The sequence below is a fragment of the Euleptes europaea genome, chromosome 1 (genome assembly GCF_029931775.1).
Source record: "Euleptes europaea isolate rEulEur1 chromosome 1, rEulEur1.hap1, whole genome shotgun sequence".
Classification (NCBI taxonomy): Eukaryota; Metazoa; Chordata; class Lepidosauria; order Squamata; family Sphaerodactylidae; genus Euleptes; species Euleptes europaea.
In genome coordinates, this window is record NC_079312.1 from 106751659 (window position 1) to 106766639 (window position 14981).

At 39.4% G+C, this 14981-nt stretch overlaps 1 protein-coding gene across 1 annotated transcript in view; it reads right to left on the minus strand.

Moving 5' to 3' along the window:
* DOCK2 (dedicator of cytokinesis 2) overlaps window positions 1-14981 on the minus strand; it is a 367227-nt gene that overhangs the window by 108292 nt on the left and 243954 nt on the right. Inside the window, exons 27-28 of the mRNA XM_056847921.1 lie at window positions 9809-9907; window positions 7883-7977 (exon numbers count right to left, since the gene is read on the minus strand). Of these exons, the coding sequence (XP_056703899.1) occupies window positions 7883-7977; window positions 9809-9907 (194 nt within the window). The remainder of the gene's footprint in view (window positions 1-7882; window positions 7978-9808; window positions 9908-14981) is intronic.

The following is a 14981-nucleotide window of genomic DNA, read 5'->3' on the forward strand; positions in this document are numbered from 1 at the left end:
TGTGGAGAGTTAATTAGGTTACCAAGCTGAGTTCATGCTGCAGACCTGTTTAATAAAGCTAGTTCACTTGTGTCTCATGTCTTTGTTCCAAAGTGTGGCAGCAATTCTCAAAATTTAGGTTTGGCAACCTTTTTATTTTTTTGGAATTTAAAATAATATTAAATATAACATATTAAAAAGCAACATGTGCAGATGAAAGGGACAGGGTTGTTGTGATTATAAATTATATGTTACATGTCCTCCGATTCTAGTGTCTGAACAGCGTTCTGTGTTTCCCCTCCCCTTATATTAGTGTTGCCAACCTCCAGGTGGCAGCTGGAGATCTCCGCTATTACAACTGAACTTCAGGCAACAGGGATCAGTTCACCTGGAGAAAATGGCCACTTTGACAATTGGACTCTATGGCATTGAAGTCCCTCCCCTCTCCAAACCCCACCCTTTTCAGACTTCACCCCCAAAATATCCAGGTATTTCCCAACCTGGAGCTGGCAACCCTAACTTATATTCTTAAAATCACCCTGTAAAATATATTAGTTAATTATGTGTTGTGTGAGAAATCCACCCCAGGGAAGAAACAGGCTGCAGGGATAAAACTGGTTGGGTGCAGTACAGGGGATGTGTTGAGGCTTCAGGTCTGGTCCTCCCTTCCACTCATAGTCCCAATTTAGTGTCACCCAAACACAAGTACCACTCCAGCTGATCTGTAGGGTAGGACAAATGGCAGGGACTGGTATTGAAAATCGTAATGGAATGGCTGAAGACCAGTCAACTGAAGCTCAGTCCAGACAAGATGGAGCTGCTGCTTGTCAATGACAAAAAGTATCACTCTTCAGGATGGCTTTAAGATAATCGCTGAAGTGTTAGATTGTTTTTCATTTAAAAACTGTGTGTCACAACCTGTAGTGTTATATTATTTTTGTATTGGGCTTATCTTCTAGTAAGCTGCTAATGAGTACCACTCTGAGCTTGTAAATCTGTTTCTTAACTTCTCTGGTAATATTAAGGATACCCGATGTGAATCATCCAGGTGGGACTCCGCATCCAAAGAACGGGAACAAATAAGGATCACGATAGTCAACAAAGGATCACGTGTTATGCTCACAGCTGGAAAGGTTTAGATGCATGTAACAGTGGGGTTGTTTCCAGTATTGCTTATTTGTCCATCATGTAACTGGACAGTGGACAGAGTCCAGAAAATAAAACAGTATTGTGAGCTGATTCTCATTCAGACTGATAAAGAGATGGCGGTTATTCAAATCCTTGTGGAATATTTCAAAGGTGTTTCTTCTCATACACTTCATTGTGGAGGAGAGGTTTGGGGGATGTAGGTTAAGAAAGCACTACTTTAAGTCAGCAAGGACATATTTGGTATACACTGGGGACATGCATGTAACCATGGTGGTGCTATTAACCTGAAGGTACAAATTTTGCCCAGTAATTGTGTGAGAACAAAATGGCAGCACTTGATGGTAAGGTCATTGTAGAATTATCCAGAATAATACTGATGGTGATTTCTAGTAAGTGGGACAGCTGTTATACACAAACCCTCCACATCCATAGTAGGTGGTCTCTGGCACACCGTCAATTGATTGTTTCCTCAGGAGGTCAGTGGTATCTCACAAATAACTGTAGGCACTGGTAAATACAACACTCTCTGCCCTGCTTATGCTGATCAAACTCTGCCCATTCTGCATAGGAGAGCTGATGGAGAAGGGAGGAGGAAAGAGAGAAAGGGGTAGGTGTAATGTGTTATTCCGATTGCCAGTTAATTAAGCTAATATCCCCAACTCATCATCAATATTCATACTGAGCAATTTGGCTAACAGAGGGAACAGAAGCCCCCAAAGCCTTTGGCTCACTCTTTTCTTTTCTTTTATTGAGAATATAACAATAAAAGAAAATGGAAATAAAACACATTTCTAAAATACACATACTACAAATTCTTGAAAATAAACTAAAACCGGGGTGCTAATATAACTAAATATCCATACCAGTGAACCAAGCAATACATTAGCTATTTATCTAAAATCTGATGATCATTACATCACTCCCTCTCTGCGATTTACGCATTAGATTGTTTTTTACATCCTTGAGACCGTTACATTCCAGCGAGCGTCCAGACCTTCGGCTCACTCTTATGACCCCGCCCCCCAACTTCTAGTATACAAGGGAGCCAGAATGAAAGCATAAAGGGGGCCGGGGGGAGGAGGTTCTCTTATTTCTGGCAGCTGACTACCAGAATAACAACCCTAAGTAATAGGGTGTTGGGAAGGAAAGGTTTTTTTAACCAGCTACACCCATATGGTTCTCAGCAAACCTCAGGCCTGGACAGCTGAGAACCAAAAAGGTAATTGTGACAGGGAGGAATACAGCCGGTGTAGAGCACGTACGTAGATGTAATACTCTGATAGTGTTAATGCCCAAAACAATGAAAGCACCAATGCCAGGTTGCTGGGTTTGTGTATTTTTGGTAGTTAACAGAAGGTTCTTGTTTAGTATGCCCGTGCAGATTTGTTCCTTCACACATGGAAATTCCTTCATTAGTTTATTTATGCGGCTTTCCTCGGCGATATCTGAGGATAGTGACTATAAAATATGGTATTGGAGAGCTGTGTTTCAGCTTCACTGATTACATATGGTATGGACCTAATCTGACGTTATTTACAAAACAAAACAAAAACAAGCTGGGCATCCCATCACAGGTCTCTCAATATTTCATTGGTTTGTCCCAAAGGCATATGTTTAAAGTCAGACCAAGTGCGTTCATGCTACTTCCACCACGTATGTCTTCACATTTTGACGGGATGGGGTGGAGTGATATACTGACTTCATTGTGCCTAATGCCTGCATCGCACCCCCTCAAAAGGCATGGCTGGAGGTATCCATTTGTCAGCGTAAACTGCTCTCCATGCCTTCTCCAATAAAGTGCATTTTGTTTTTAGATTTGTGTGCACTGCAGGAAACTCGTAACACAAACTGCTTACCACTGCCCAACATTTCACCATGCAGCATAGAAAATGAATGCAAAAAAATCACAGGGGACAGATGGAGATGCTATTATGCTTGTGCAAACAGGCACAGCTACAAATTACATTAAAGTTTTGGTATATAGGTTTGTAGATAGCTTATAAATGGAATCTCTTAATTAAAGAAACAAGAAAAGCTCTCTGCCAGAGGAAAAAAAAATACTTGTTATAACTTTAAACCCAAAGAAATATCTGCTGACTTTTTTGGGCCCATGTGTATTAGATAATTAGCCCTGGAGTAAAAAGTTGAGTACTTGCTCTAAAGTGAATTCACTTGAACCATAATCTTGCTCCTGCCCATACACATGCAAATCAAAAATTGTGGGACTATTCTTGTCTTTTGGCAAATTCAAATTGGGCTTCCGTGTTGAATTTTTTTAAATGCAAAAGGACAGTAAAACATCTTCAAATAATGACCTAAAAAGAGATGCTACAAAACAGTTCTCTTGCAGTGCCAACAATTCATAATTACAGAGAGATCAAACTGCTTTTCATTGGCAAAGAGTAATATGCAGCAAAAGGATATAAACAGTATCAAATATATTTAACATCTGGTCTTACTACATTATAAAAATAGATTGACATGTCTGTAATAGTTCCTTTTTCCTCTACCATCACTTAGCGGGGGGTTTTAAGGTAAACTTTTTAGCAATAAGAGTCATTTTGATTGCCTGTATCAAATTGTAACCTAGAGTTATGAGTCAGTAAGGCAGCAATGCAGACAGAAAGAGTAATCTGACACATAGATTGCTAGTGTCAGCAACCGATGCAATGTAAATAAGAAGCCATCCCAAAGGAGCACAACCCAAGCCCGGATCGATGTGTTGTCATTGCTTTGTAGAATTAAACAATACTGCATTCGTTAATAATGTAGAAGCTGACATGTTCTAGCTGCGTAGAGCAATTGAGATGTGAGAAGTCTGAGATGAAAAGGACTGTTAAGTCGTGAAAGTATTAAAAAGCTGTTATTTAGATTAATAACCTGTACAGACAAATACTCCAAATGGGGACAAGCATCAGAGAGTGCGGGGGAATTTTTTACACAAAGGCCTGCTGGTTACAGCCAAAATGTCTTCTGGGACGGGGTAGAGAGAAACAAGTGGGTAATCATTCCTGACTTTGGAATTTCTCACACAAAACCAACTGGGAATTGATTCGTGAACAGAAACATAGCCAAGATTCACATAGCCCTGTTTGGAGTCCTGATTATGATAACGGCAGCTTCTTTGCATCGCACTGGAGACTTGTTTGAACAACTCTTGTGTGGTGGTGGGGAGGGGAGAGATGAATGGCGCCATCACAGATTCAAGCGAGGATTTCCGCGTTTTCGGTGACAGACAGCTGCTGGCCCAGTGGGGGTGGGGGAACGGGAAGCAGCGTCTTCAAAAAGGGAAGATAGATCCCAGACTGGCAGTTGCTTTCCAGCTAAGTAGCATGAGACAAGTGAAATTGCGGCAGCAACTGAAGCAGAGCTGGTGATTGAAGTGGCAGAGAGAGAGAGGCAGTTCAGGAGGCTATTAAGACATTCAAAGGATCATTGCCCACCTTTTTTCAAATGACAAGGTATGTGGCGCTTACTTTTGAGTATTGCCATATGTCGGTAGCGAGCAAGTGAGAATTCACTTTAGAGCAAGTCCTCAAGTATTTCCTGCAAGTACTCAAGTATTTCACCCTTCCCTCAGCAAATGGCATTCACGTTTCATACTGAAGAGATGAGCTCGGAAGGGTGGAAACCCTAGTGCTGAACTTCAACCTGAAACATCAAGCTGGAAAGGTGAGGAGGGGGCAGTTCAAGGTAACTCTTCTATAAGCAGTTATAGGAGAATGGGTTCTAATTTATCCATAACACTGAATTGGGGTCCAGGGAATTTCAGAGAGTGATAAAGGATGCTGCCATAGCTGCCATAGTGCAAGTGCCTCAACAAAGCCGATCTCGCCATCTTTACTTGATCTATCATTCTGATGACCCACTTAACATATGAAGCGCAGTGAAGCTGCTTGGGTTCAAATGAAACCATTCCACTATAGGGTCAAGCTCTTGGGGGGTGGGGAGAATGGTCTGCGCACTGTTTAAGCAGAAGTCCCAACTACAGAAAACACTGGTTGGATCCTCCGTGTAAGGAACCCACCCTCATCCCAATAGCAGTTTTGCACTTCTAAAAAAATGTTTCCTTAAAATTACAGCAACAAATGTACAGATAAGTACATTAATATTCCTGAGTTGATTAAAAAAAAGACATTCTACCAGAAGCATGGAAGGAGAGGAAGGATTGACAGCTGATAACTGTTATCACATCTACCTTTTCAGTTTTGAAGGCAAGAGGAGCCCTGGCAAGAGATGAAGGCACTCCACTAGCCCCATTGTTCAAGCATCTCCTTACAGGAACAAAATTCTAAAAGCAAATCTAGTGATATTTTTCTAAGAGTGGAAACTGAAGATGGGAAGGAGGAGAGAAAGAAATGAAAGGATAAAACTGTCGGGGACACTCTAGGATTTGCAAACCATAGAGATTTGTTGAACCATAGAGTTCTTGGCAAATCCTAGAATGCCCACAATGTCATAATTGATGTCACTTCGTTTTTTCTGGAATACTTGCATGCTGGTACAAAGCCAGTGCACCCCCTCCCATTTGCTTCCCATTTTTCTTCCACTGGCCTTTCTGGTGCTGGTGGACAATGATGAGGATTGCCATAGAAATGTATTGTTTATATTGGTCAAAAAACAATATATTGTAAAAAACAATGTATTGCTTATATTTTTATTTTGAATTCAACTCCATTTTACTGTTCTGATAAACCATTAAAGCAAAAGGAACTGATTTCTCCTGCACTCAATTTTTTCATCAACCCTTTCAGAACAAAGTATTTGATTTCCGAGTTGATTTTTATCTGCTGCATCTTCGTTGGACCAAATCCCAAAGGTGAGGACTCCTCAGAGCTCAGTTACTTCACTTTACTGGGCAAAGGACAGAATCTTTGAGATGTTTTCTCTGTTGGGTTTAGGATTTGTTATAGGGACCCAGAGTAGCCCACTTCAGCAACTTGAAATTGGTTTTGGAAATTAAGATAGTGATCACTAAGAAATAAGGAAGAATGCTCATCTTCACCCAGAGATATGCATCTGAGGATGATTTAGCCTGCAGATTGACTCAATCTGATTGATGGTGGATGAGGATCAGTTACTGGGTGGTGGATGTTAATTCAGAAACTGCAGCTGATGATCAAACTGATGAAAATTGGTTCCTAATTCATTGTTCTATATAATACCAAGATTGAGCCTGAGCTACCAATATTCTTCTATGTATTTTGTCTGCTTTTATCCAGTCATTGCTGTTTTAATTCTCTAACTGGTCAACTGTTTGTTTATTAGAGTTTCTGCAATGACAGAGAGAGAACTCAAAAAGATGGATGAATAAACCACCACATCATAAGAATGTGTACATTATATAGTTTGCACATTATATAGTGTGGGTGTTTTGTGGGCATTTATTTTGCACCTATGTTCACTACAGTACCGGAGATGATTCAGAGTATTAAAATAAGAATCTACCAAACTGAATCCACTTTTGTCATGGTCCCAGCTCTACAATTGTTAGGTACTGATATTCAGGAGATGAGATATCATACAGAAAGAATTCTTTATGATTGAAGAATAAAATTACTTGGTTATAAACAGCAACAAATATGTACTTTGGATTCCACAACGGATTATTTTTTAGCAGAATGCCAAGAAATAGACTGGATGCCCTGGTATTATACATATCTTTGGATCACACCGCTAGCAGTGCCTTCTCCCTGTGTCATCTAATCCTTCTTTGCTTTATTTATATATCCAACGTTATCATCATGGGTTTTTTTTAAAAATAAAAACCTTTAACTGCACATACAAGTGAGACCAGAAATATATGAATGCAAAATAAAGGGCCAAAAGGCAGATCTGCAAACCAGACCAAGTACAAACTAGATTCATCTGAGTATGTGCCTCACCTTTTCCCAGCTTGAAATGGATAAAGGCAGAAAAGAAGGTGGAAGAACATCAGCAGCTTCACCAACATTCAGAAACCACCAAGAACAAATCCTGATATTAAAGATGACTTAAATTCATTTAAAATTGAAATAAATGAACAATGCTATAGCAGAGCATAGATAAGAACACATGAATTGAGGGATAACCAGAAGTACAAACATATAAAAACATGCAGCAGTTAAAATGATAAAAGTTCATGCTATCAAGTGTAACTGTCCCAATGTAATATGTTTATTTCATTTCACCTTTGTGGTACTGGATAATTAAGGAATTATAGCTCCAAAGTGGAAAAGAAATACAAATATAAGCTTTAAAAAAATCAGGATAGAAGAAGAAGAAGAAGAGTTGGTTTTTATATGTCGCCTTTCTCTATCACTTAAGGAAGAATCAAACAGGCTTACAATCACCTTCCTTTCCCCTCCCCACAACAGACACCCTGTGAGGTAGGTGGGGCTGAGAGATCACTAAAAGAGCTGTTCCTATCACAAGGTCACACATCTGGTTTCATGTGTAGGAGTGGGGAAACCAACCCGGTTCACCAGATTAGCGTCTGCCGCTCGTGTGAGGAATCAACCCAGTTCTCCAGATTAAAGTCCACCTCTCCAAACCACTGCTCTTAAACCACTACACCATGCTGGCTTTTGTGCTCTGGGCTAGGTCTGCTCAGCTGGCACAAAACAAACTGAATGCAGCTCACAAGTCAAGTATTGTGGCCTGTTGCATGCCTAACACTTCACAGCCTCACTTTGCAGTCCCAAATTTATCAGGACTTTGGTTAGCCAGCAGCTATGACTATCTGTCTGTGTTTGGCCTGGAGGGTTCTAATTACCTGTTCTGCACAATGCTCATGGCCATCCAGTCCAAGGGGTAGACATTTTTTCCAATAAGGTCTTTAAACATTATGAATGTTTCCATCAAAAAGTCCTAAAAGACAACAATATCATGGTATATTGGTATTCTTTGTATTTAAAAGAAAACATCACCCTCACACTGGATATACATACATACATACATATATATATACATATATATATACATATATATATATATATATATATATATATATATATATATATATATATATATATACATACATATATATATATATATATATATATATATATATATATATATATATATATATATATATATATATATATATATATATATATATATATATATATATTAACCACCCCAAATAACTTGATATCATGCAATAACTTGCTGGAAGCACCCACACGCTCAAACTAAATGTAGCCCTCAAAAACGCTGTATGGCCCAAAGACACTGGGACACGATGTCCCTGTCTAGCCATTAAAATGCAGCAATGACTTGCGGTAATAAAACAAAAGTAAAAGAATCAGTACTGATATTCTGCCCCCAGAAGTGCATTTTTGTATAGAAGTTGCGGGTGTGAATACAAATCAATAAAATTGATGTCACAATTAAAATGAATTTCCCTTAATTAACCTAAAGTTAACTAACATAAATGTAAATATAGTCGTGATGTGGATTTCCAGGAAAATTTGAATCAGAAATTTTTTCTGACTCAAATTTAAATAAATAATTTAAATATTTAAATAACGTTAGCAAATTAAGGCATTGAAGTCCCTCCCCTTCCCAAACCCCACCCTCCTCAGGATCCACCCCAAAAACCTCCCACCAATGGAGAAGAGGGACTTGGCAACCCTATTTATGGCATGACTCTGCTGTAAAGGGGAGGCTTCTGGGCCACAAGTGGGCTATATTCTGCCACATCTGTATTTTTAGACATATGAGACAGAGAGAAAGGGGAACAAGGTGGCAGCAGTGAGCAGTACAGAGACGGGGCATGTGGATACCATTTCTACCCATTCCCATGCCACCTGCTGCTGCTGCCAGGGAAGTTACATGTTTTCAGGCACCCATGTGGAAGCCCCATGTTTGCAGGTCTCCCGTAAATTTCCTGCACCCTGATGGTAATGCCTTTATGAAAAGCATTCATTTTCCACCATTCAGGATGACATAATAGACTAGTTATCAACGCATTCCGGTTTTTCAAAGACTAAGATATAGCAAAATCCAGCAGGAACTCTAAAAATGGCTTGATAAACAAAGAAAGAAATCTATATGAGGCACTCCTCCCTCTCCAATGTTATGTTCTAAGAAAAAGGTGTGTGGTTTTTATCGTGGAACATTACAGGAGCTTTTTATCCCCTTGTCAAATGTCTATATATTATTGTAGCATATCAAGCCGCGTTTGTCATTTTTGGCAGCATTTGTTTCATAAGTACACAATGAAGATAGACTATATTGGTCAACTTAACTCAAATAGCACCATGTTTCTAAAGGCAGCCCTCTATTCTTAAGTATCTTATTTGCTAGTGTGTTTATGGTTAATTTCCTTGAGTTTCCCCATCTGCCACCAGATGGAATCTGAACCGGAGGGGAAGAAACAAATTCCAATTTGTCCAGGCATCCAAATTCAAATGTAATAACAAACTGGAGTTAGACTGAAGGCTTCTGAAACCAGGAAGGCTTCAGCCCTACTACACATATAAGAGGAAAATGAACCATTGAGGACAAGAAGTCAGGTTTGTACCAATCACAGAAAATGTCATGATGTCTGAATACGGCAGTTTTGTTTTTTATTTTCCCTTTTCTTCTACTACTGGTGTTTGTAACTTTTTGGATCTTTGGAAGGAAACAGGTGAGAACGGGAACTTCAAAGTGTTGGAGGAAAACTCTGCTGGCCCCCATTTCCATGACAACTTACCACTAGTTCTGAGCTTGTCTGAAAAGTTTCAATGTAAGAGGAGTAATGTTGGTCACTCATTTGGTTCAAGATTGCTGTCATGCAGGCCACAAAGTGACTCTGGAAGAGAGAGAAATTAACAATATTGACATGTACATCCAGGCTGAGTGGTTTGAGGAAATGGAAGAACCCATTTATATTCAGCAGCGCCAAATTACACAGAGAATGGCTGAGAAGTTAGACATGCAAAAATAACGTGTGGCAGGAGCCTGACGGCAGTAAAGGAAAAAAAGTGCTTCTGATTATACTGCACTAACTGCAATTTATTTTTTAAAAACCCAGCACCGTTCATCTTGCTGAAAAGTGACAGTGTTTTGCTATAGACACAGATTCATGCCATCCAATACAGTCAACTTTAACGTTATTTTAAAATTCTTGAAATAGTTGCGAGTTCTTGGAAAGTTTCACAGTGCAATTATAGGAAGGGAAAAATATTTCCCTAGAGATCTTCTGAAAGATTCTACAATATTCATCAAGAATAGTTCAATTACAGGAGGGACAAAATTCCTATTTGCATAATTTAAATTCCTTTAAAATTAAAATAGTCCATTCACTTACACTGAGGCTATGTTGGGGCAGCACAACAATAATTGAAAGCAGAAGCCAGATTTTATCAGGACTTGCTAGGTAGGAAACCATGAAGGAAGATAGTATCCTTGTTAGTCATTTTTAAATATGAGGTCACAGAGGGAAAAACCATAGCTGTCAAAGCCCAAAGATTATCTGCCGAATTAACTTTTGTTGACAACTTTTACACTTCTCAAGTTCTATCCCCAATATGTCAAAACAAGCCAGGTGTGTTGGGGGGAAAAGCTAAAAAATGAAACCCTCCATTAAAATATAATCCTAGGCATACAATTTACAAGTTACCTTAACTGAAACCAAAGATTTTTGCTTCCAAATAATGTGTTTTAGAATTGCCAGAAGACAAAGAAGGAAACTTTGAAGTTCCTTCATGCTTGGGATTGTTAACTAGGGAAAGTTTACTGGCATCAGAATTCCAATAATAGTTTTGCATGATTAGCTTGCTGGTGATTCTGACTTTCTGCTGAGAAACAGCACACAAAAATCAAGGAAGGGGTACCCATCAATCACATCAGCTTGATGCTACACTTTATTAGATCAGTTTACTTGCCCTTCCAATGATTCCCCAGTCTTCTGGTCAGAAGTTCATTTCAGATATACAATTGGTCTGTAGAATTAGATTTCACCCTGTGATTTGTTTGCTAGAACAAATACAGCAAGGTCACACATCTCTGTAAACGATCTGCAGTTTGACGTTCCCAACCATTTTCTCTTGCCACTTAAAGCAAGCAAAGAAGCCTCTTTAACTTCAGGTTGCTGCCACTAGAGGTCTTTCTCACTTTCATATGGTAGCTTCTGTTCAGTTGGTGCTGCTTCTTTTTTTTATTTATTCCTACGTGAGCAGACCCAGCACACTTCTGGCATATAAACAGTGAAAATTACAACATAAACGACTACTTATCCCTGCTTTTGGAGTAACGTTTGTGCTACTCAGAGCTTTGACTATCTGTGGGAGATTAAAAGGAAATATTTCCAGCAGGTAATCCCAGATCTTTCAGGTAAGGATTTGTGTTGGTTTTTCTTACTGATGCTCTTCCCAATAGGAAATGTTTATTTTTTCTGTAGTAGTTTACTTTGGGGGGGGGGGGGAATGTGCTAGAGTACATATGTAAGTGTGAGAATCTAAATTGCTTGTCCAAAACTGGGAGCTGTAATTGTATTGTGGAGACTAGCTTTGTGATCCAGATGTCCTGATTTTAATTCTGAAAGCATTGCTGGTATAAAGGGGGGGAGGAGATTCCACATGTCTTGTAATCCTGATGTCTTTAATAATATCTGAAAGATTTTACAGAGAATATTCTTGGCTCTCTCCACCCCCAAATGATTTTCCACAATCCCTTAAGGAACGAGAGGCTCCTTTTGTACTGATCCAAAATTATTTTTTTTCAAATGTCAATTACACATTAAAGCCAACTTTTAAAATCCAGCTAGCGGTGCTCAGCATTGCAGCTCAACATATCTGCATAGACTTATCAAGCGCAAATGGGAACAGTGTGAACTAATAGATGACACGCTTTGGTTCATGAAACCCATTCTGCCGCCAGGAAGCTAAAATTATGGTCCTGCTCGCCGATTTGAGTCACTGATCAATGAGTGCTGAAGAAAGGCACAAGACAGTACCACGTTTGCTGTGCAATATTCTGAAGCTGCACATTAACTGAACTTTCTAAGCAGCATACTCTTGGTTTTCTTATGTTAGAGTCTTAATACTACCATTTTGAAATGTACCCCGAATCTCTGCCAATCTAGCAATTGTATGAGCACAGATGTTAAGGCAGACAGACTCATTTCCACGTTAGCAAAAATCCATTCCCCCCACCCCCAAAAGATAGTATCTTAATCATACTTCAGAACAGCACAATTCAGGCACCAACCAAGGGATGAACATGAATCTACATTGTACAAGAACAGTAAGCTCAAGATAGCATTATTGGTTGCTCAAGGGATGGGAAACTACATTACCCCTCCCCCCACAATTTCTGGTCCCCCCCAACTTTTTTATTGCTTATAGCCTGGGCTGAAGCATAAGACACTTACTGCAAACAGCAATAAACCAATGTTAAGGTGCGCTGCTTTTTTTCAAGGCACTTCTTAAGGCACTTCTTAAGGGCTGAGAGTTTTTATGCCGCTAAAGAACTACCGGTATGCAGAAAACTAGCAGCAACGGAGATAAAGTTGTTCAAGTGGAATCTTGACATGTCTTTTCTGCTGTGCTTAGCCTTGTTAAAATGTGTCTAATGAATCGCTGCGCCGATATGCATGATTGAAACTAGGTCAAACATGTATAAAAATAAAGGGTAATCACAGCAAACACTTGAATGATGAGAGAGTACTTAATAGAATGTGAAGAGGAAGGAGTCTGTTTGGAAGACATTGTGCTATTACTAATATACACAATAACGTGCATAAATTTAATCAGTGCATGAACAGCAATGTTGCGCCTTCTGATGCAGACTATAAACTCTAAGAAAAACAATATCCATTAATCAAATGGGCTATGTTTTTAATGAAATATTACCAGCTGAAGTAAAAAATGACAAGGTGGTTACTACAGAACTTATATCTATTCAAACAATATCATGATTAAATTGGGTGTCAAAGGAAAATGAGATCCTTGTTCAGTAAACATTGGCCTTTTCCACATATGCAGCTTACCACAGATTTTCCCAGTGGTCAAACCATGTGGCTTAGGGATGCTTTCCGGGAAATCATTCCACACCCCTCCTCCCCCCCTTTGTAGTTTTGGTGGTTCCCTCCCCCCTTTGTCATTTCAATTGTATTTGTTCTGCATGGTACTGCAAAAAAACTCATAGAATTCCTGGTGGGGATCGGACATCACCTGTGACGTGGTGGGTGACAGAGCAGGACAATCCCCCCTTTTTTCTTTTTGTGCAGGTGTTCTAGTGCTCATGCGTAGTCGCATTAAACCCCCAACTCAAAATGGATACTCAAAACCAGAGCACCAGCCACCATATGTTTAGGAACACCAACACATCCTCAACAATCCCCACAACACTAAAATCTTGATCCACATTGTCATTCCAAGTCTGCTTTGTTTTGCGCTAACGCATTAAAAGTGGGCAGCACGTGCTGATATCATCAGCGAACTATCACACATTTGATAACACAGTCCAATTTTCTCTTTGTTTTTTGAGGGGAGAATCTAAGCGGACGCATTGGGGGGAGATGAAACTGAGTAGTTGAGAAGCCTGTATTCGGACGGAGAAAAATGACGGGGAAACGTTTCAAAATCAAAGAGGGAAAAACCTGCAGAATTTTTTTTAGAAACTCGATAAATTTGACGGCATGCAGCGATGTTTACCACCTGTGCAGAAAAGGCCATTCAAAGACCTCAAAGACCCCCCAACAGCATCTAAATTAAGATAAGACGTTTGAGCAAACATTTGCAGCATACTAATAAAGAATTCGCTGACCTTACTAATGATACTGTGAAGTGTAAGCGAAAGAAAAAAAACATACTTCAGAGATTTAAATGAAATAATAAAGCAAGTGGCAATTCATACATCTCAAGAGAGTGAATGTGGCTTGGTAAACTATAAGATTGAATGGCCGGATTTATATATCCTAATCTTCAGGTATTTGATATACAATGGGAAGAAAGAATACCAAAGGGCTCCACAAAAACACATGGCAAACTTCAGCACCTAGCAACCAAAAAAATCTTATCATACTTTAAAACGCCAGATGGTGACAGGTTGCCGTAGTAACTTCAAATAAGAGTCATATAAATAAAAGAAAAGCACTAAAAGAAAAAAGTCAAGACAGTGTGCACATAATAAAGTTATGTGCCAACACTGATCCAATGCTGGTTAAAGTGTGACCCTTTTGACGACTCTATCTAGACATTTGTGATAGTGGTAGGGCTTGTGGATCACTTCTTCCCTGCTTCTTTCCCTGGATACTTAACCTATGTCCTTCAGGAGGACAGAAGATAAAACCCTACTTTCCCAACAAGAAAGTAGTGGGGGAAGGAGATGCTCCTGAAGGTTCCCAGAAATGGAAGAGAACTTCCCAAGGCAATCTGGGCTGCTGAATGTGTCTGTCGTATCTTGTGTCTACACTGGGGGTAGATCCAGACATGCAAAATGTTGAGGGTGGATATACATTTCATGTACAATGTAAATCAAAAAAGTTCTACTCAACTAGGGTACAACAACAGATCAAAGATTGAAGCATTTAGCATGTAGTCTTGTGCTTGTTGAAAACTTTTAAGCAGTTAGAATTAGTGTATGTAATATTTCTCAGAACAGCATCAACAGAAGACAGATCCTTACCTTGAATAATTTATATTCTGCTTCCATAGGCCTATGAATTCATTCTACTGATGGTACTACCTTCCTCTGGTGCAAGGAGCCTTCCTCTAGCAGAACAGGCCACTTCCACCAGAGGAAGGCTCTGTCGTGAGTGGAACAGATTTGTATAATCCAACCTATAGTTTAGAAAGGTCTGTGTAACTTAACTGCAACATCTGAGTTTATTAAATTCATATTAAATGTTATTCAGACTGCCAGGGGTCCTAACTGGAAAC